The sequence below is a fragment of the Diceros bicornis genome, chromosome 29 (genome assembly GCF_020826845.1).
Source record: "Diceros bicornis minor isolate mBicDic1 chromosome 29, mDicBic1.mat.cur, whole genome shotgun sequence".
Classification (NCBI taxonomy): Eukaryota; Metazoa; Chordata; class Mammalia; order Perissodactyla; family Rhinocerotidae; genus Diceros; species Diceros bicornis.
Genome location: NC_080768.1, coordinates 15,477,902 through 15,499,835, shown reverse-complemented (window position 1 = coordinate 15,499,835; position 21,934 = coordinate 15,477,902). Strand labels below are relative to the sequence as shown.

At 37.1% G+C, this 21,934-nt stretch overlaps 1 protein-coding gene across 1 annotated transcript in view; it reads right to left on the bottom strand.

The window, feature by feature from the left end:
• The window catches only part of TRAPPC11 (trafficking protein particle complex subunit 11), a 47,299-nt gene extending 25,622 nt beyond the window's left edge, over positions 1 to 21,677 (bottom strand). The window contains exons 1-16 of the mRNA XM_058524956.1: positions 21,530 to 21,677; positions 18,676 to 18,900; positions 16,445 to 16,614; positions 15,718 to 15,788; positions 14,495 to 14,609; positions 10,333 to 10,432; positions 9,893 to 9,966; positions 7,564 to 7,660; positions 5,530 to 5,663; positions 4,733 to 4,880; positions 2,253 to 2,346; positions 1,418 to 1,497; positions 1,229 to 1,307; positions 1,093 to 1,147; positions 609 to 754; positions 107 to 168 (exon numbers count right to left, since the gene is read on the bottom strand). Of these exons, the coding sequence (XP_058380939.1) occupies positions 107 to 168; positions 609 to 754; positions 1,093 to 1,147; positions 1,229 to 1,307; positions 1,418 to 1,497; positions 2,253 to 2,346; positions 4,733 to 4,880; positions 5,530 to 5,663; positions 7,564 to 7,660; positions 9,893 to 9,966; positions 10,333 to 10,432; positions 14,495 to 14,609; positions 15,718 to 15,788; positions 16,445 to 16,614; positions 18,676 to 18,879 (1,629 nt within the window). The 5' untranslated portion in view covers positions 18,880 to 18,900; positions 21,530 to 21,677. The remainder of the gene's footprint in view (positions 1 to 106; positions 169 to 608; positions 755 to 1,092; positions 1,148 to 1,228; positions 1,308 to 1,417; positions 1,498 to 2,252; positions 2,347 to 4,732; positions 4,881 to 5,529; positions 5,664 to 7,563; positions 7,661 to 9,892; positions 9,967 to 10,332; positions 10,433 to 14,494; positions 14,610 to 15,717; positions 15,789 to 16,444; positions 16,615 to 18,675; positions 18,901 to 21,529) is intronic.
• Between the last annotated feature and the right edge of the window lie 257 nt (positions 21,678 to 21,934).

Here is a 21,934-nt window from a genome sequence, read left to right as displayed (position 1 = left end):
GAGTTAAATGTTCGTTCAGCTAGTTACAAAAAAACACACTTATACAAATACAGATCTAGGTATACATATCCCCAGAACATATTTTATATAAAGAATTGCAACCTACCATTAAAACATTTATGAGGTTCTTTTCTATCCGAGATTTCTGGTCATCTTTCAGAGTTGAAGCTAATATTAAGGAAAAAGGGAGAAAATCAGAACTGCAAGACAGGCAAGTGAGTCCACTACCTCCATTTAAGGCATTAAAATATCATAGAATAAGTAGCTCTTCTAAGACAGCTAAGCATAATTCCAGAAAATTTACAGATACCATGGCTTTCTCAAAGTTAGCCCCAAGACTTTATATACTTGCATTTGAACTCTGTGAAAAATTATTTTATGTGATATTTAAAAAGTAGGGCAAAAGAATTTTGTTCTTCTCAACGATAGTAAGACCCTCAACTATAATAAGTTCCATGAAAGTAAAAATCTCTTCACTCAGCAAAGTGCCTCCCACAGTAAAAGTACTACCCAATATTGAGACTGAATGATTCTTCCCATTTTGAGAAGCTTAAAGACGCTAAATAACTTTAAAGATGCAGAATTTTACTGAAAGAACATCAAGTTACCTCTTCCAAGGAGTTCTAGGGAATAAGTAATGTAATCTTTTAACTGGGCCATGAGGTAGGAACACTTCAGAGCTGTAGTTAGTATAGACGTGAGTAGGGTCCACCATCCTTCACTCCGATAATCACACATCACATAATCTAGCAACCTCAAAGAAAACAAAATGTAAGACATACTGACACAGCTTCACAAGAAAGGGTCTGAAGAGTCTTAGGAGAAAATAAAGTGCTTTACTCATTTTGTATACACTTCAGAAAATCTTACTGAAATAGTTTAACAGGTAATTTTAGCTAAACGTGAGGTATCCTAAGATTTTGAAAATGATGGTACCAGCAGATAGTACTTGAAAAATGTCACAGAAATGGAGTTTAATAGAACTTTGGAAATAAATATAAAAATAACAAATCCTTCAATACAAAATTCTATTCTAATTTTGCTGTGAGATAATCAGAATACTTATAAAAATAAATAGCGAATAGGACTTACTTCAAAGCTTTTGTGTAATCTTTTGCATAATAATATTCCTCTCCCATTTGAACCACTATAAAGGAAAAAGGATTTCATGAACATAATTTAAAATTATTCAAAGCTGCATGAAATTGCGGTATGGGTGGATACATACTTAAATGACTTTTCATTCTTGGACATTTATACTTCTTAAATTGTGCAACAGCATTGCTCAGAAGAGTTATTATTATTTCCTGTTAGAACAGATAGTGTGAAACATTATAATAAAAATTATCTCATGTTTTCCTTGCATAACAAGGAAAAAAAATAAGTAAAAAATAGTTTATATTAGAAAAAAACTTACGGAGTGAACAACACTTCTCTCCTTCAGCTGAATGGCAAGAATTCCCACCTTCTCTTTTTCAGGATCAGAAAGATCAAAACCTGTATAAGACAAGACACAACCCATTTTAGAGAGCTCATTTAACATAAATCCTTCACACAAACATGGGATGTGTACACTCCTTGAATCCTTTACTTAATATAATGTATTTAAGATCCTTAAACATTCTAGAATTTTAAAGACTCTAAGAGAAAGCTTTATTACCATGGAAACTTCTCTGTGATCTCTGTTCTGAGGAGAACATTACTGAGTGCAATATTCTTTTGCCTACTGGAATCAACCACCTGAAGAATAATACCAATACCATTCTCTAGATACAGTATACTTCCTGGAGATTAAAGTAAATAATTTCATAACATTTAAGGTTCAATTGCCACAGAAAATCGCTCAAATTAAATTAAGGGTGCATAAAATACAGAAAAGATGCAGAGACTGTTTTTAAGGTGATACAAATTAATGCTGTTTTAAAATATCAAATATAATACATCGTTAAAGTTAACTGGAATTAAAACACTTAAATAGACCAGAGTAGCTTATTAATTATACCATTTAAGACAACAGATGTCCAAATGTTTTAATCACATCCACATCTTTAATTATAAATTCTTCTAAGATATAGTGACACAAACAAAACATTCTAAAAACTAAAGAACTGAAAATCTTAAAAAATGTTTAAAAAGTACACATTTTTACCTCAACATAATTTGTTATGCCTAATGCAGCTAATGGAAAAATTATGATAGCACTCTTTGCCTTTTGAGGTTGAAAGAAAAGGGAGAAGGGAAAAATTATTTACTTAGTATTCCTTGTCGCCATGATCTTTGTCCATAAAAGTCAAGAACGCCTGTTTGTGTTTCCAAAGGATCAGGATTGGGATACGTCACAGAAGCCTGTAAATTAAAACACAACTCCAAATAAGAGTTTATGGAACCCAGCACAAACCAACTCTCCTCCCTCAGTCTCTGACAGAACAAAAAAGTTTTCATAAATACAAATACCAAACACACATTCAAATATCAAAGTTGTGAATACTTTAACATAAATTTTCACAAAAACTAAACTAAAAATGTTTCATTTAATATTTAGGTAGCCTCATAAAAATTAAATTGAATAAATCAACCTGATTCTGACAAATGATTTCATAGTAACCAACTTCTTTACATCTTTTTATCTTTGCTATAATAAACCAGTAAAAATATATTACACATTATGCTTGATGTTTCTTCCATATGTATAAGTGCTTTTTGTGCAAATGAAAATAACATGTTATGAGAAGGTTTAAAAAGAAGACACTACTTTCCTTCTATATCACTCGGGTATTAAGTCTTGGTATTGGTGGGAGAGGGATATTTTTGGCAACAGAATTTACAAATTTACACTGCTTTATTTTTCTTTTTATAACTTTTTCTCTCTGAAACCAAAATGCAATACAAGTACATTGTTGAAAAATACAGAAACATCCAAATTGAAAAGGATAAAAATTTAAATTACCTATAAACCTACTACCACTGTTAACAATGTATACGTTATTCTTCCACATTTTGTATGCAAACATTTATTCGTTATCAACAAGAATAATTTTTCAACCCGTTCTTTTCATTTAAATATATTCTGTACATTTCACCATATCATTAAATATTCTTCTAAAACATTATTTTTCATGGCTCCCTGCTGTTCTACGTTTAAACAAATTCCCTATAGTTGTTCATCTTTTTATTTCTATGTTACATTACAATTAATAAATCTGTCAGAACAACTTTATAAATAAATTTTAGTACTTGTCTCTTAGGATCTCTTATCTGCCTCAGGCTTCCTGAAAATGAAATTCTGGGTCAAAAGATATGCACGATTTTGAGGCTTCTCAAATTATTATTTGATGGAAATATTCTTTTACATTCCAGCCAATGATATTTGTTAATGCCTGTCTGCTCATATCCTTATAAAACCTAGTTTTAATCACTTTTAAAATACTGTGTTCAAATTACCATATGACAAACTTTTAAAATATAAAAACACGCGAGGCCGGCCCGATGGTGTAGCGGTTAAGTGCTCATGCTCCGATGCGGCGGCCCAGGGTTCGGATCCTGGGCACGCACCAACGCACTGCTTGTCAAGTGGTGCTGAGGCAGCATCCCATATAAAAAATGGAGGAAGATGGGCATGGATGTTAGCCCAGGGCCAGTCTTCCTCAGCAAAAAGAGGAGGATCAGCGATAGATGTTAGCTCAGGGCTAATCTTCCTCACAAAAAAAAATATATAAAACATGCAATGATGTTATAAACCACACACAAATAACATGGTAGAAAATAGTCTAGCTAGATCATGCTTTAAGGAAAAAAAATCCATACATTTAAAGTACTAATATGGGGCCGGCCCCGTGGCTTAGTGGTTAAGTGCGCGCGCTCTGCTGCTGGTGGCCCGGGTTCGGATCCCGGGCGCGCACCGACGCACCGCTTCTCCGGCCATGCTGAGGCCACGTCCCACATACAGCAACTAGAACGATGTGCAGCTATGACATACAACTATCTACTGGGGCTTTGGGGGGAAAAAATAAATAAATAAAATCTTTAAAGTACTAATATGTAAACCCTGTTTTTGGAACACTTTTTTAAAGCAGTACTGTTGATAACATTCATCTCTCTTCAGAAAAGAAAACTGCAGATTTTAAATGAAAATAAACTGATAAAGCATATGAATGTCAATTACACACCATGTTCTTCTTTTTAAGGTGCTTATGGGGAAAGTGGTATCTAAATATAATCATCCAAGAGGAAGGCAAAAGGAAATGTCAAGTTTAAGAAACTATGCAATTAACATTACGCCTCATACAGATTCTGGAGAGTTTTCCAGAGAAGAAAAGCCCAGGAAGAGGAAGAAGTCCAAAGTTATCCTCTCCAGTGGGTCAAAATAAAGCCCATTCCTCCAGTGCCCTGCAAACTCCTACAGCAGTGATCACAGCAACAAAACAATGGATTCACAGTGTGCATGGACTCAACTGGGGCTTTTATTTTACAGCAAGTTTCTCTTGCCTAAATCACTAACTTACTGTCAATCATAAAAGTTCTTCAAAGAAAAACTTCTGCTTAATTCACTGGTGAAAATGGGGTACTCAGCCTAAAACTAAAAATAATCATACTTCCTGAAAATATAAAAGATACAAACTGATTCCATTCAAAGACTTGGAAAAAATTATCAACACCAATCAGTCTTATCTTCTTTTAATAGGAGATCAATAAATTTCCTAAATGCCAGATAACACAGGAGTCGGTAACTTACTTCATGGTTACAGAGGGTTTTTGCAAGCTGCTTCCGCTCCTGGGCATAGTACGCTGCCTGCTGGTAATAGAAACCAGGATTCTGAGTTTGAATAGCTGTCAACCCTAACTTAATAGCTTCATCAAATAAATCTCCAAAGGCTTGGAATCTTAAAGAAAAAAAAAAAATCAAGAAATAAAAAAAGAATGAAAAAGAAAAAGGAAAGAAAGAAGCTAACTTCTAATAATTATTCATCCTGGAACCATAACCTCAGCAGAATATATTTAAATAATTGGTATTGACGAACTGTAAATTGCTGAGATTTCTTTGTAAATACTAATACACACTATTGTTAAGTCACAGATAAATTCTGTATTTAAGTCAACTCTTTTGTGCTAACATCTTCATAAATATACCATCAAAGTAGATGTCAACATAGTTCCCACCACTCAAACACATCCACATTTCAGTGAACAATTTCATTTTACCGATTTTTAAACATCAGTCTCAAACAGCACATTCCATGGCCACAGGGATTTTGTTTTGTTTACTGCCATGTTCTCAGTACCTACACACATGGTGGAAACTCAATAAATATATGTTGAATGAAAGAGACGGTACCATTAACTGATTTCCATTAAGGAACTGTATGAATCAATATCTCTATTACTGGAAACCTACTTATGCTACATCATTAAAAACCTACTTACCGAAAAAAATCTTACTTCAATTTAAAACCAGAGTTCAGGCTAATTCCATTCCTCCAAATCCTAAGTATTTTTTTAAAAAACATTGTAAAAGTACAACTGAAAACATACTGTTTAGACATCCACGCGGCATGCTCAAAAGACAGCTCCGCACTTCCGATTTTCTTCTTACACAAGTCAATGTGTTTCCGGAACTGAGCAATTGCATCCAACGGGGTGTTGTGCTGAAAACACAGCCTACAGATCTGCAAAATGTAAAATCAACCCAAAAATAAAGAAAATCAAAGTCAAAAGGCATATGTATTTAAAAATATGTAAAAATCGAGACTAACTTTAAAAAGAGTATGGAATTTTCTTCTCTGAAGTTCTTTGCAATGGAATTGATTTACTCTATCAGAATGGTTACGCTAAAACCAGAGGTTATGACCCTTTGATAAATGAAATAAAATTATTCAGTATTTGTACTGAATCTATTCTATACCTTAGAAAAGCTTTTCAAGGGGGCCGGCCTGGTGGCGTACGGGTTAAGCGCGCATGCTCCCCTGCAGCGGCCAGGGGTTCACAAGTTCAGATCCCGGGTGCACACCGATGTACTGCTTGTCAAGCCATGCTGTGGTGGCATCCCATATAAAAAAGCAGAGGAAGATGGGCACGGATGTTAGCCCAGGGCCAGTCTTCTTCAGCAAAAAGAGGAGGATTGGCATCGAATGTTAGTTCAGGGCCGCTCTTCCTCTCAAAAAAAAAAATAAGCTTTTCAAATGTATAGAATAGAACAAAGAAATATCATACCCAATAAAGAACATAAAGATGGGCAGAAATAAAATCTCTCCAACCGGGTACTGAGAAAGGACAGATTAACTTCCAGTTTCAGAATTGTCAGAAAGCTGAAGATTTTCTGTGGCACAATTAGAGCATAGTAGCCTCCATATTAAACAAGGATTACAAACACTCTTGAAAACTTTTTGTCTGAAATGCTATTTCAAAACAATGCAGAGTAAAGGAAAAACAGAAGAAATACAGCCTAAATTTACTTCCATACGCTTATTACTACTTTTAATTTTATTTTTTAGTTACAAAGGAACTTATGAAAAGTCAAGTCTCTCATCATCTGTCCCTCAGCCATCCAATTTCCCTTTCCAGAGGCAACCAGTTCCTGGCACACGTTTTGTGAAACGCAGAGACAAGTGTGTGTGTGCATTTATATATACGCTATTATTTTTATACAAATAGCATCACACTAAATATGCTGCTTTGTTCACCTAACAATATATCTTGGATATCATTCCATATTAATATATGGAGCTGCCTCATTCTTAACAGTTGTATAATATTCCATTGTTTGGAGTTATAATTTATATTAACCAGTCACTTATTGCTGGGTCGCTTTCAATCTTTTCCTATTATAAGATGCAACAAATATCGTTATATGTGTGATTTGCAAGTCTTAGCAGATATGTCAGATAAATTTTCTGAAATGGAATTGCTAGGTCAAAGGGAACACCCACTTTAAATCTGTACAGTCATTGCAAAAATATTCTCTATAGAAGCTGGACCAATTTACACTTACATGAACAATGAATTAAAGTGTCTATTTGGCCTCACATCACCGACCCAGTGCCAGCCACTTTTAAAAGATGAGTGTGGAAAAGTTAAAAGCAAATGAACAGCCCTCATTTGCCTTCTGGGGGCATCTACTTCTACCATACACAATCTTAAAATGCTCAAATGACAGCTAAAAGTCTCCTCTAAGGCTAACCGACATGCCTTTTCTATGGCTGTGCCATTAAACCGAGGAAGGCTTACACAGTTCTAATAGGTTGTATCTTTTAAAATTCAATAATATAGGTGGCTTTCTTCTCACTCCCTCCTGCTCCCACTTAACAAACAAACAAAAGACCCTCCTAGAGGAGTTTCACAAAAGGAAAACTGGTCTAAATGAGAACTCTGGGTCCTATATACTCAAAACCAAGCACTACAATTAGTCTGCTAAGAACCAGGGTGCTCCTTGAGAAAAAGGACATAAGAGAGAATAACTAATCAAACACTCACCTTTTAGAACAAGTAACTAATTTTGATTTTCAAATTTTTAAAAGATAATCTAATATTTAAAGACAAATTTTCTTTATTTGGAAGTATAACTATTACCTTATAGTTTATAAATCCTGCCATAGTCTTTATTTCCAGAATATTTGTTTCGTGGGCTCTCAATTCATGTACAAGATTATAGGCGGTCCTATAATTCCTAATATAAACATGGGGAAGGTGGTTAATTATGACATAAATTAATTTTAAGAAAAGATTCCTAAGAACAAAATTATTACAGGTAACAGAAAACATTTACTCAAGATTTCTTAGCACTCAATAGGTTCAATAACATATACATATCAATCTCTGATTTCCTGAAAAATGACATACTGATTAATAATGTGTGGGAGGAATCAACGACTTTTCACTAAGAACAGAACCGTCACATGTGCATTGTTCTGTCATTAACATCTGCCAATAACTGACAGAAAGCTGAAAAATGAAAGTAAAGTGGAGAATTGTCTAGAATTACACTAAAAATTAGCATTCTGTTGAAAAAAATAAGTATTTTTTAAAAGCACCATTACAAGCTTCCCAAATAGAAATTCTATTAGCAAAAAAGGTGCTATCAAGACAGAGCACAGGTCCACAGCTTTTAAACCCAAGTATCTCTGTACTAAGTGGGTATCACTGGTCTCGGGTATAGGCTGGAAAGGGGGGAAATCTCCTTAGGGTGGCTAGTGCTGAAGGTGAGAACGGTGTGAGAAAGGAGAGCCCGCAAGAAGGGGGCCTACCCTGAAGATGGAAGGCAGTGAGAAAATCTCAGTCTTCTCCAAAGAAAATTGTTTGCTGCTAACTTTTCCAGCTAAAATTTTTCTTCCCAGATTTATTTTTGAACAGAAGTGGAATTGAAGGTTTTAACTAACACCATGGATAAAAAAATGAACTACATTAAAGCCAGCCATAATTATATGAAGTTGCTCAGATTTAGAGAACACCATTTGGTGCTTAGCACCCCAATAATAACAAAAAAGAAGGGGGCTGGCCCAGTGCCCTAGTGGTTAAGTTCAGTGTGCTTCGCTTTGGCGGCCCAGGTTCGCAGGTTCGGATCCCGGGCATAGACCTACACCACTCATCAGCCATGCTGTGGCGGTATCCCACATACAAAATAGAGGAAGACTGGCACAGATGTTAGCTCAGGGTGAATCTTCTGCACCAAAAAAATAAATAATAACAAAAAAGAAGAGATTTCAGCAATATTCCTCTGAATAACAGACTTATTTTTATTTATTTCTCTATTTTTCTCCCCTGTACACTTAGCCTCTCCTCAGTTTTAGGATATACAGTCATGCGTTGCTTATGTCAGGGATACGTTCTGAGAAATGCGTCAACAAGTGATTGCATCATTGTGCGAACATCATGGAGTGTACTTCCACAGACTAGATGGTACAGCCTACTATATACCTAGGCTATATGGGACTAATCTTATGGGACCACTGTCATATACGCGGTCTGTCGTTGATCAAAAGGTCGTTACGAGGCACATGACTGTTATAGATGTTTTTTATCCCTTCGTTACACTGCCACTGGCAATCTTCAAAAACTGAGTTAAAGCTAGAAAGAGATGTTTTATGCTTAGTAAAAGCAAAGGAATAGGGGCCGGCACCGTGGCTTAGCGGTTAAGTGCGCGTGCCCTGCTGCTGGCGGCCCGGGTTTGGATCCCGGGCATGCACCGACGCACCACTTCTCTGGCTATGCTGAGGCCGCGTCCCACATACAGCAACTAGAAGGATGTGCAGCTATGACATACAACTATCTACTGGGGCTTTGGAGGGAAAAAAATAACATTATTAAAAAAAAAAAAGCAAAGGAATAAAATGCCTGACCACTGCCCACATATCTGCAACTACTCTTCAAAGCTCTAAGCAGAGCCTTTGAATGAAAAATGATGCCATGACAGGCACTATCAACCAAAAAATAATTAAATTAAAAATAAAACCATAGTTGAACTGAATACATGTACTACATACCTTAAGAAATTCCTAGTCTGATTTAGATAATGTTTAATGTATATTCAACTTTGGAAACCAGTCATAACACAGGACTTTACTGAATATACATATAAGAAGTAGTCAATAAGATGGGAAATATTTTAATATTATGTTTCTTTAGATCATGAAAGTTAATTAGACCAGAAAGCTTTATGACCATATGAAATTCATTTCTATGAATTCATTTCTATGATTCATAATAAAGTGGAAGTTTTTTTTAAAATCCCAAAATATTCTATTCCATTCACCTCTAGACAAATTAAAGTAAATATTACATACGTGAATCTAACCAACACAACATTTTAAAATTAGAGTTTGGTTGAGATTCAGAAATTGCCATTAATACATTATTGTTAACATAAAGATAAGAAAAATTTAGTTTGACGTTAGAAACTTACTTCAGAGCATTTTGTGTATCTTGTTTCAACTCACTGAAGAAAGCTATTTTGAATTGATGTCTAACAAATAAAAGCTGAAAAAAACAATAAAAGATACCATTATTATACACATTCTCTTAAAAATGTAAAAATTATAATAATGTTTATTAAAAACAGACATAAAAGTATGAAGGAAAATATTCAAAATTAAAGTTCAAGAATTATTCCAACAGACAAGTATAGTTAAGAAGGCTATATCTATCTTTAAGAACTTTAAGGGCAAAGAGCACAAAGACAGATTAGTTTTTAAAAGCTTTAAAAATGACTTCAAAAGTACGAAAAAACCTTTTAAAAGCATCAAAGAATTAAAGACATTTAATAATCTCCTCAAAACTAATCAATGATGAATAATCTGCTCTAAAATGCTTCTATTATTTCCTTCTTTAGGGAAAAACATGTACCTGGTGTGTCGTTTTATTCAAAAATTCCTTATGAGATTTCACTCTTCTGATCTCAGTGTAGTAATAAGTCTGTGCATGTTCATAAAAGGCATTTTCTAATCTGTTAAAAAAAAAACACCAACATTCAAACACTACTAAAGTTATTTTAAACCAAACTGTTTTCAAGAATCGTATTGTTAAGACCTGAAAGTAAAATCCTGACAGAGATAATGCCTCATGTACTTCATGATTAAGATACAGAGGAAGCAAAATGTAACCTGAATTTCTAGATAAAAATCTAAAAATAAGACCTCCCAAAAGCCATTTAAAATTATTTACAATCCAAGAAATAACTGGTTAAAATAACTTTCTTGTAATTTGTAAAAATTAGGTAATCTCTACATTACTTTCACCTCTATTATTTTATAGTTTTATAAGAAGTCTGAAAGAAACAGATATCCAATTCTCAATTAGATTTGCCTATTTTTTATGATTTGAATATTTAGAGTTTAAAGGATAAGAAAATTAATGGGAAAAGGGCCAAAAATGAGAACTGGCAAATGGGGTGAAATAACATTTGTATGATTTAAACCCTGCTTCGTGCCATTACTTTGAGATTACATACAAACAAAGAAAATCTGACCAGAGATGGATAAACAAGCAAAAGCTCCTTCTATGAAACGGAAGTACATATCTGAAGTATCTGCCTAGGGCATGAGAAAAAGCTGAACTCATAGTCAGATAAAGGTTGAACTTCAAGGTTTTTCCTCGTCAGAACAAAAGAGAATTTTGAAGTTGTATTCAAAGGGTTTAAACACATCTAAGGAAAATATGTAAAAAAAACAAAACAATGAATAAGTCAAAAAATTTTAAATTAGGTATTCTATTTTAAATTAGATTTTCCAGGTTAAGATTTTCTATTTTCAAAGCTACAGTTTAAAAATGTTTGAATATGAAAATAATTAAAATTAGATTTTAATTTTGAACTGTATAATGTTTGAAAGAATATATTAACCTAAGCTGAACTTTACAGTCTTATAAATGCATAACAATGAGGCACTGTCTAGAAATGTCTAATCTTATGGCAGCCAGAAATATGTCTACAGATTATTCTAAATGATTAAAAAAAAAAAGTCTTCTCAACAAAGAAATCTGAATCACTAATCTAGATTACATCAGTAAAGATGAAAGATAAGCTTGGTTTTACTTTTCAAGTTGGATGTATACTCAGAGATAAAATACCTCTTAGACAGTTAATACAGAGAACTGAGAGCAAGTATCCTGATAAATCCTATTATTTCCTCTAAACTTGTTACACGAAATCAAATCCTTCCCTCCCTTCAAATATAACAGATTAAATAGTTACAGAGATATCCCTGGATATAGGATAGGTGCTGTAAGAGTAACTTTTTAATTCATATACTTCTATACTATTTGAAGGTGGGTTTTTTTTTGAGAAAAAAACATACAACCAGCTCAAAAAAACATAAATTTAATTAACGACAGATCTAGTCAAGATAGGAAGAGGTGAGGGAAAAGACCAATTCTTTTAGCAAATATTCCAAAATTATACTTTTAAGGTAACATCAAACAATTAAGAAGGGTTTTTGGGGGAAGCAGACATTGAGTTTGACTTTGAACTCTACGACAGATAATCCAACTAACTCAGTCTTCCCGTTTAGAGATTTAAACCAGCTGAACTGTAAATGTCCGTGCTTTTTCATGATGTCCATCTGCCCCCAAATAACCACTACTTCCTGCCCACTGATCTAACCCTCACAGCATAGGTGCCGTCCGTCGTCATCTTTAACGCCTGCCCAGGCCACTTTTATCCACTGTTCTCTGAAATCCTACAGGACTTACAAACCGTAGGGCAGATTCCACACTTGCAGGCTCTGTGGGTTTTAACATGGACGGTTTCGGTCTCACCAATTAAATTAGTTCCTCCATCAAGGCAGGAACCTACCCAACTTGTTTTGAATCAGACAAGAGACCAGACACACATACTCGCACGTATATAGACACACATACACACATATAAAAATATACACACAGACATCTTGTATATATACATACATACACACACATAAAAATAAACATACAGACGTCTGCATTTTAAATTTATTATTTGACCTGTGTCAAAATAGAATTTATCTTTTAGATTAAAATTTAATTACAGGCAGCTCCCTACTCTAGTGATTAATCAGAAGACATGTGGTCTTCACTCTTAGCAAAATCCATACAAAGATCATCTGGACTCCATTTTCTGCTACCACTGCACTCGCACATCACTCAGGCACGCTTTTAGAGTGTGTGAACACAATCTCAGCCACTACAGCTGAACTGAGATCACTAGGAGTTAAGGCAGGGTCTCTCAACCTCACACTGTCGACGTTCTGCGCCAGGGGATTCTTTGCTGAGTGGGGCTTTCCCTCGCACTGCAGGAGGTACAGCAGCGTCCCCGGCCTCTACCCACTAGCTGCCAGGATAGGACGCCCTCAGTTGTGGCAAGCACAAACGTCTCCAGGCATTACCAACTGCTCCCTGGAGGCATCATCACTCCAGTAAAGAATCACTGGATTAAGGTATAGGAGAGAGGACAACGGCTTTTTAAAGAAGGCTGCATGTGAACTAAGCCTTAAAAGTTGAGTAAGAGGGGGCCGGCCCCGCGGCTGAGAGGTTAAGTTCGGCGTGCTCTGCTTTGGTGGCCTGGGTTCAGTTCCTGGGCGTGGACCTACACCACTCATCAGCACCCACGCTGTGGTGGCGACCCACATACAAAATAGAGGAAGACTGGAATAGATGTTAGCTCAGGGCAAATCTTCCTCAGCAAAAGAAAAAAAAAAAAGTTGAGTAAGAGAGAGCCCAGAAAAGGGGAGCTGGAAGGCAGGAGCTAGCTTGAAAGTACAGTGACAAGAACAGTGTTGTCACAGGGAAACACTGAAGTGCCAAGTACAAGGCGGAATGGTCTAAAGCGCGGAGAGGTAGTGAAAGGCCAGCGGTGAGGCTGGGAGGAGCCTGGGGAAGGAGGAGCAGTCTGCACGTGCTACCAGCTCTCCAGATACTGCCCCCTCCTCTCTGTGCCCCTCTGGGTTGTATCCTCGCATTTAAAAAACAAACTCATGACCCTTTCCTCCGCATTCTGGGCAATCATCTCCATTTTAGCCTTAGCACTACTGATGTGACCTTCTGCAGTATCAATTCCACTGTTTATTGCTTCCAGTGTGGAGACTTCTTTGCCAACTGCATTTAAGTTTTCTTGTGGTTCATCTTCTCATTTGACCCTGTCGCCTTTTCGTGGTCTCTCCTTCAAATTTATCCTTCTCTTTCTTAGAAGCCCTGTCACTTACATACCAATGAGAATGCCCATATAACGTCCTGCAGTAGGTCATTTTCACAAGTTTGCTTCTGAGAGACAGGAACAGATACAAAAGAAGCAAAAATCAAAGATAAACTAAACTGTTCTCAAGTTTAAGAAAGACACTTTTACCGTTTTATACTTAAGATCAATAAAATATTCATATCTAAATACACTCTAGCCAGAAATTTAATACTATAAAACTCCTCTGCAACACTAAATGCTAGAAAACAATGGATAACGGTCACATAATTTGTGAGATAATGTTGTGTCCCCATGTAATATGTCCTTTATATACAAAGCTTTATAAACATATTTAAGATATGGTGGGCCTCAGACCCTTCTTAAAAATTATTTAAATATATACACCAACAAATCAAAAATGAAGCAAAACAGAGGCCAGAAATGGAGGCACTGTCATATAAAAGGACAAATACGTCATAAAAGGAGATAGGGTTGTCACTGAAAAGTACAACAGGAAAACACGTAAATATTTTTTAAAAACGTGAGGTTGGCCTGGATGTACATATGGTGTCAGGGAGGTGATGCTAAGCGGCAGTTCAGTATGTGTTGTATGATTACACTTATTTTTAGATAAAAAGACATTTTTTGGAAGGAAAGTTAAGAAATCGTTGATAGTGATTACCTCAAGGAGCTGGAAAAGGTTAGGGAGTTGACAAAGGGGACTTTCATTTTTACCTTATATTCTCTGTACCAGTTGAAATTTTCTCCACGAATATGTATTTTTCAAAAATAAATGGGTCTGAGCTACAATTTCTCAATGCTTAAGGAACAATCTAAAAAATTGTTAAGACCTTTATTTACCTGATAATATAACCCACAAGGTGGTCAGTGTGGGGCAGTACAAAGAGAGACTTTCCGGAGAGTTCACACGCATTGCATAAAGCTGCAGCCCTTTCTGAAGCAATGACATCTTCTCCTGTTGACAAATCCCATAAAGATAAAGCGAAATAAAATAATTAATGTATTTTTATAAATGACTGTTTCCCCAAATCTGAACAATATAATTAAGAATAAAAACCCAAACCACTTTGCCCCATGCCAGTAGGACTCCTGGGTCCTTGAGAGCTCTGCGGGGTTCCAAGAAGTTAAACAGTACATATCTGTTAGGAAAACACTGTGGAATTTTCTACCGAGCCAAGATAGACAGGCCAAGTAATGCCAACAGATACATCACGTAACTATTTCAAAAACCGTAACTAAAAATGGAAGCAATAATTCATGAAAGTGGTTTCCAAAACTATCTAGGATCCTACAAGTTTCAACATAGAAACAAAAACATATTTTGGCCTCTCAAAGTCTGAGAAGGTAGAAGAAACGAGCATTTGAAACTAGGACATTTTCTTATAGGAAATTAGAAATCCTATAGTATTTTTCTTTGCCCTCTTGCAAATTAGGAAAAAAATCTTGCATAAGAAATAGAATTTCAAATAGATCTCAGATAAGTAAATAACATTCTTTTTTAAAAAATCAAGTGACGGGGCCAGCCCGGTGCCACAGCAGTTAAGTTCATGGGCTCCGCTTCAGCAGCCCAGGGTTCACAGGTTCAGATCACAGGCATGGACCTATGCACCGCTTATTAAGCCACGCTATGGCAGGTGTCCCACATATAAGGTGGAGGAAGATGGGCGAGGATGTTACCCCAGGGCCAATCTTCCTCAGCAAAAAGATGAGGATTGGCAACAGATGTTAGCTTAGGGGTAATCTTCCTCACCAAAATAAATAAATAAATAAATAAATAATTTAATTAAAAAAATCAAGTGAATAACTGTTTTGTCCATTGATATGTGACTACGTGGTGAGGTTAGTGGAACTGGGGGAGTAGAATTTTTGTAAAAATTTGTAATTTTTAATGTTTCACAGCAAGCATTTATTCATTCATGCATTATTGGTACTTTTTGAAGTTAACACACCATCTTTCCCATAACTGAATGCATAAAATACTTTAACATTAAAAACTATGCCTCCTGATAATAAAAATTCTAAGTATAAAGCAACTAGGTAGTTATTAATCAACCTTTTGATACCTGGGGGCAAAGGGGTTTTCTTCTGAATCAGAACCACTGCAACTTTTGTGTTTCTCCCTTGTAAACTCTGCCTGCAGTGGAAAAATAATAATAAAATTAATTAAATTATTAAAGTGTTTTAACTTTAAAAAAATTTACTCAAGAATTTACATAAAATACAAGCTTGATAATTCAATTGAAGAAAAATTTCAACTAAAAAACCCTAAGTAAGATTAGAGGAAATCTTCTCCTGCATACAAAGAAACATATATGCCACAATGATTTAAATTTTAAAAGTATAATCTCACATCAAGCTTCTAATCCTTATAAAAATCTGCCTTAAATGCAAAGTTTAATATATATTTTCATGTAAGAGTTATAATACAACTTATTTCTTTATAGTGATATGTTAGTCATCCAAAAGAATTAATTATTTTTAAACTGAAATGGTGATAAACCAAGTGTTTCATGGGACTAAATAGTAAATTACTATATCTCAAAAAAAAATATTATAAATGCAAGAAAAAGCATTTGGAAATGCAGACCAATCTGTCTTCCAAATTTCTTCACATACCTTAACAGTATTTAAGTTAACATTAAGGCTACCTGTTAGGAAGTGAACAAGTTTCACTGGAGGTCAGCAATCCCCAAATGACCACTGCAGTCTAAACAGCACTCAATAAATGTTACTAAGTAACAGACATGTGCAACCTAACACAGTCAACCTGATCAATGGAGAAGATCATACCTGACTATCTCCACTCTGGTAGCGCACTCTGACTGCTTTTCTTTCCACTGAGGCTCATCCCAGTCCAGTTCATAGAACACAACCACCAGGGCTGGCACCAGGTTCAGATGTTTATTCATCCAACCTGTCTTTAAGATCCCTTTAGGAATGTACCATTCATATGAAGTTCTCTGCAAACATTGGCAAAAGTTGAAAAGAGTTATTTGATAACAATAGCAGCAGAAACCTGTCATTGAGTGACAGGTACTTTATGTGCATTTATCTCATTTAATATACACAGGACACATTTTTAAGATGAGGGCACTCAGGCTTACAGAGATCAAATAAGAGCTAGCAAATATTTGAGGCAGAATCTCAACCCTAGACCCGCTACAATTTCCATTCAAGAATGACCAAAGCCAAAGCATTTCTAATGATGTCATGGCTCTCAAATACCCTGGAAGTAAACAGCCCTTTTCCAGGTAAATTCTACTTATATTCCTCACCATTCCACTTTCTGTTATTGTAAAAGCTGCTCAAATACAATGTTATCTAAAATCCAATATGGCTTCATTTGTTTCAAAGATATACTGCCAGGATGGCATCCCACCTTACTTGTGGAGGAAAGAAAGAATGAATGCCAATTCTTAAATACAGAAGCATAGCAGCAGTTACCAGGGGCTCAGCACTAAGTGTCACGTCGTGGGAAGGGGACGTGGTAGACCTGAGTATTAGCCCTGAAGAACCCAGCTGAAATCTCGAATTACTTCCGGAGCACCTGTACTGAGTCAGACTACTCCAGCTCCCGGTGGTCCAATGTCTACCTCAAGTGAGGAAGGACAAGGAATTCTGACACAAAAAAACGTGAGGACTCTGGAAAAGAACCAGGAATAGGAAAATGAAAAGCTCCTGAATTGGAGAATTCATCAAGGAGAAAGGAGGGTGAGATGTGCTGGGCCACTAGCCTTTCACGACACAAACACCACGTTAAAAAAAAAATGTGTAAGGAGGCCGGCCCGGTGGTGTAGTGGTTAAGTTTTCGTGCTCCGCTTCAGAGCCCAGGGTTCGCAGGTTTGGATCCCAGGGGCGGACCAACACATAGCTCATGAAGCCATGCTGTGGCGGCATCCCATATACAAAATAGAGGAAGACTAACACAGATGTTAGGCCAGGGCCAATCTTCCTCAGCAAAAAAAACGTGTAAGGGCCAGGGGTGCTATATCTTGCACAATTTCAGAGAGAGTTCACAGTTTCTATGGCAGGGTATATGAGACTGTCTGTAGTGTGTGGTTCTCAAACACATAAGCAAAAGAATCAGCTGGTGACCAAACCCACGGGGCCTGCCTCCCAGAGTCTAACTGAGGAGGCCTGGCATTCACATTTGTAATAAACACTGCAGGTGATGATGATATACTTGGTCCAGAGACCAGTCTCAAAAACACCGCTCTAGGGCAAAAACAAAATGGGTGGGAGGTTTATTTTGATCAACATGTCTTGTGAACTGACTTTCAGACCAACCTCACAAGATTATGATAAATAACAAATCAATCACTATACGTAACTTTCTCCAAGAAGTAAACTGTAAACTGACATAGTAGGCACTACATACATATTAGCTGCTATTATTAATGCTATCATCATTATAATTATTTTTTTTCTAGGTAAATCAGAGTCTCTACTATGATATCCGCCCTAAAAGTCAGTTTTGAACTTAATACTTTTCCTTATTCCACACTGAATAAACTGTTCTAGTGTATGTAGAACTCCCAAGGCCAGAGAGCATGTCTTACTTAAATTTCTATCACCAGCCTATTGCATAGTTCCAGGTATCTGACACAAAGCAAATTCGCAAAAAATGTGTGTGAAATGGAACCAAACTGTAAAGACTACGGATTCTGTAACGATACCGGTAATGATGAATGGGGAATGTGAGACCTTCCTTTTAAAGAGGCCTCTACAGAGACTTGGGTTTTTTTTAAACAAATGAAAAAAGAAAAACCTAGGCTCATAGGATAGAAAGCTTAATAATTATAAAATAATTATTTCTCTGGGGTTAAAAAAATAACTATTATTAAAGATACCTATAGTGTATTACATACATGAAAAAGCCTAGGGTTTTCTTTATGCATCACTGTAACCACCGCCTTGATAAACTCAGGGGTTTTCCAGCACAGACAATAGGAATAAGAAAGAATACACACGTACAGGGAGAGAATGAGAGGAGAGCCCCCATGCAATCATAATGTCTTTACCTTGGGTCTACATTTGGGATACTCATGGTCTCCTGGGAGCACCTTGAAAGAAATTGGTACCCGATCAGCCCTCCGATTGGCACAGAAAGCATCCCAGACAGCTCGATGGACAGCATTATAAACTACATCCAGGCCCGTAAGAGTAACAAAAGCCATAGGCCGACAACATAATTCCACAGGGAAGTCCCACTGTGTGGGGCTCATGCTCAAGGCGTCTCAAGAAATCTGCAATACAAATGTTAACACATTCATAATTAATTTCTCAGAAGCCCATATCCATACCTAATAGACGAACCTCCACCATTCAAAAAACATTACAAAAAGGCAAAAGACTCGGAGTGTCTGCAAACTTTTGAGCTAATACAAAAGAAGACAGCAAAAGGGAAAACTTTAATTCCTAAATTATCTATTAAAATTTAATAGCTAATGGTATTATATTTTTTAAAAATCTTTCATATTACGAAGGTTGTGGACCGCTTTAAGACAAATCAGTATTTTCAGTAACATGTCAAAATGCACACAGAAGTCTGGGATGAGCAGACCAAGAAAGCAGGAAGGTGATCAAATTAAAACAGGTCTCATGACCTATTTCAGCTATAAAGAAAAATAATCATTGACTCACATATACAACAAAGTACAACAATCTCTAATTTCTCTGTAATTGCTAACACCTAATTTCTGAATTCCTGGGATATTTTAAAAATAATATGCTAATTATCTAAATAGCTGTTTTCTCATTTCTCCACAATTAACACAAAATGTACTATTTAAAGGAAAATCTGTAAGGGAAAAATGAATAATGAATGGAAACCTCCAGGAGGACATGTTTCTACTGTGTCCTTCGGCTGAGAATCAGTCTATAATAAATCCAAGTATGCACTAGCTTTAGAAAAGCAATTATATAAAAATCTGTTTATGTCAAACAAAATTATTATACTTTAAAAATAACTTCTCATTTCCAAAAACATGTATCATGAGGTTCTTTTCAAAGGTGATCTTCAGCAGTATATTATACAAGACTCAAATATCATTTGCATGAAAAGTTAGGAGCACTTATGCCACCACTTGATAACCAAATATTTTTAACTGAAAGGTTAATTTTAAAAAGACTATTAGGATTCTCACATTTAAGTACTGAAGGAACAATGGGTATTGAATAAATGACATGGAAAGCTGACCAGATATGATAAATGTCTACAATAGATAGAAGTTTTAGAATTATTTAAACAGATATTTTTATTTCTTTATTTTTTGCTGAGGAAGATTAGCCCTGTGCTAACATTCGCGCCAATCTTTCTCCACTTTTTATATGTGGGTCGCCACCACAGCGGGGCTGAGGAGTGGTGTAGGTCCGTGCTGGGGATCCGAACCCGAGAACCCCTGGCCGCTGAAGCGGAGCACTGAACTTAACCACTACACCATGGAGCCAGCCCCTAATCAGACATCTTTAGGACACGATTAAGCTAGGAGGGCAAAGGACTGCATGTTTAGAGAAAGAAATATTTTAGTTCTAGGGAATTTTGGAGTGAAAATAAAAAAGAGGCGGTCAAAACACAATATGGGTACCGTTGCTTAATACCAAAGAGTGTAGATCGGAGCCCTAGGGGCCCATTTCTCTTAACAACCCCAGAGGCTCAAGAGAATCAGCGGGGTCTTTGAATACGGAGTGGAAATAAGGGGAACCAGAAATGACTTATAAAGCTCTAAATCACAGTCCTGCCCAAGAGAAATATAATATGAGCCACATAAATAATTTAAAATTTTCTAGAAGTCGCATTAAAAAATAAAAACTGGAATTTTAATATTCTATTTAACCTAGATGTCCAAAATATTATCATTCAACCTTAATATAAAAGTTACTAACAAGATATTTTACTTTTTTTGTACTAAGTCTTCAAAATCTGGTGTGTACTGTACACTCACAACATATGTCAATTCGGGCTAGCCTATTTCAAATGCTCAATAGCCACATAAGGCTACTGGCTATCATACTGGGTAGTGCAGCTCTAAACTACCGTAATTCTGTCCCAAAAAATTACCGTGTGAAAACTGTATCAGAAATTCTTGCCAAATTCTACCTTAAAAGCTTTGGCCCGTGAAATGGTCGTGCTCATTCTATAGCAAAGGGATGGGAATGAGAAGAAAACCAGCCAAGGACAGGTGCAGGGGTTGTACGGATCTTGATGACAGCCTGGAGGAGAAATTTCCAGATCTCCTGGAAGAAGCCAAGGAAGCAACTAACCAAACCATGATGTGCAAAGAGGTGCAGAAGTAGAAGTGAACACTCTGGATGGGAGATCATGTTGTGCAAGGGAAGTAATCTGGAAGCTGGCGGGGAAGACAACAGGGAAGACTCTTGGAAAGGATGATATATTGCAAACAAAGGTGACCTAATCAAAGTGGCAGATGGAAAAATAATGTGGTCACTAATTTTTAATTAACGGAGATTCAGGGTGCAGGACACAAGGCTTGTAAGGACGAGATGCAGAGAAGTTAGACTACAAAACGATCAAAAGAGGAATGACAGTCTGGTGAAAAAAAAGAAGTTGCGGGTGTGAAGCAATAACTCGACTTAGGAAAGGGCACCGTCCCCAGGGTCGCAGTATTCCGACCCGGTAGCTCCAATGAGGAAGGACGCAGAAACCACACTGCAGCCCTAAAGGCAGACGCTATCCTCCTCCCCGTCTCCCCTTAAACCTGGAGGGCCTAGAAATAGGTGCATCTTTTCCTCTAGGGGCTAAAAGAGAAACGCCAGGATTGCATCCGCTGACACTGAAGGAAAAGGCAGGCCCTCTCAAACCAGCATTGTTAAGAGCCACCTCTCTCCCTCCGCGGTCTCCGTGCCTGCACTCACCCAGGCCGCACGCCCCGGGCCCGCTGCAGCTGTGGCCGGTCGCCGCAGCCGGGAGAGGACGAGGGGAAGCAGACACGGGTGTCACAGAACGCCCGGGCGCGTCCCTAACGCCGCTGCCCCACAGCGGATCCCACCCAGCGAGACTTCCCTGAGCCCACCTACGCAGGCACAGGAAGCACTTTCTGGGCCTGAGTGACAGCGCGCTACACCAATCCCTGTCCCGGAACTTTACGCTGCTCCACAGAACGTCAGGGAGACGCTCCATTTCCTAGAGGAGGAGGAGCCAGGGGCGGAGAGGGAAGGAGCCAATGGGAGAAGCGAGGAGGAGGAGGAGGCGGAGCCTCCGCCGCGGCCGCCCCGCCTTTCCCCAGACGCGCCAGCGCCCCACCTGCCGCGGGCTCCGGT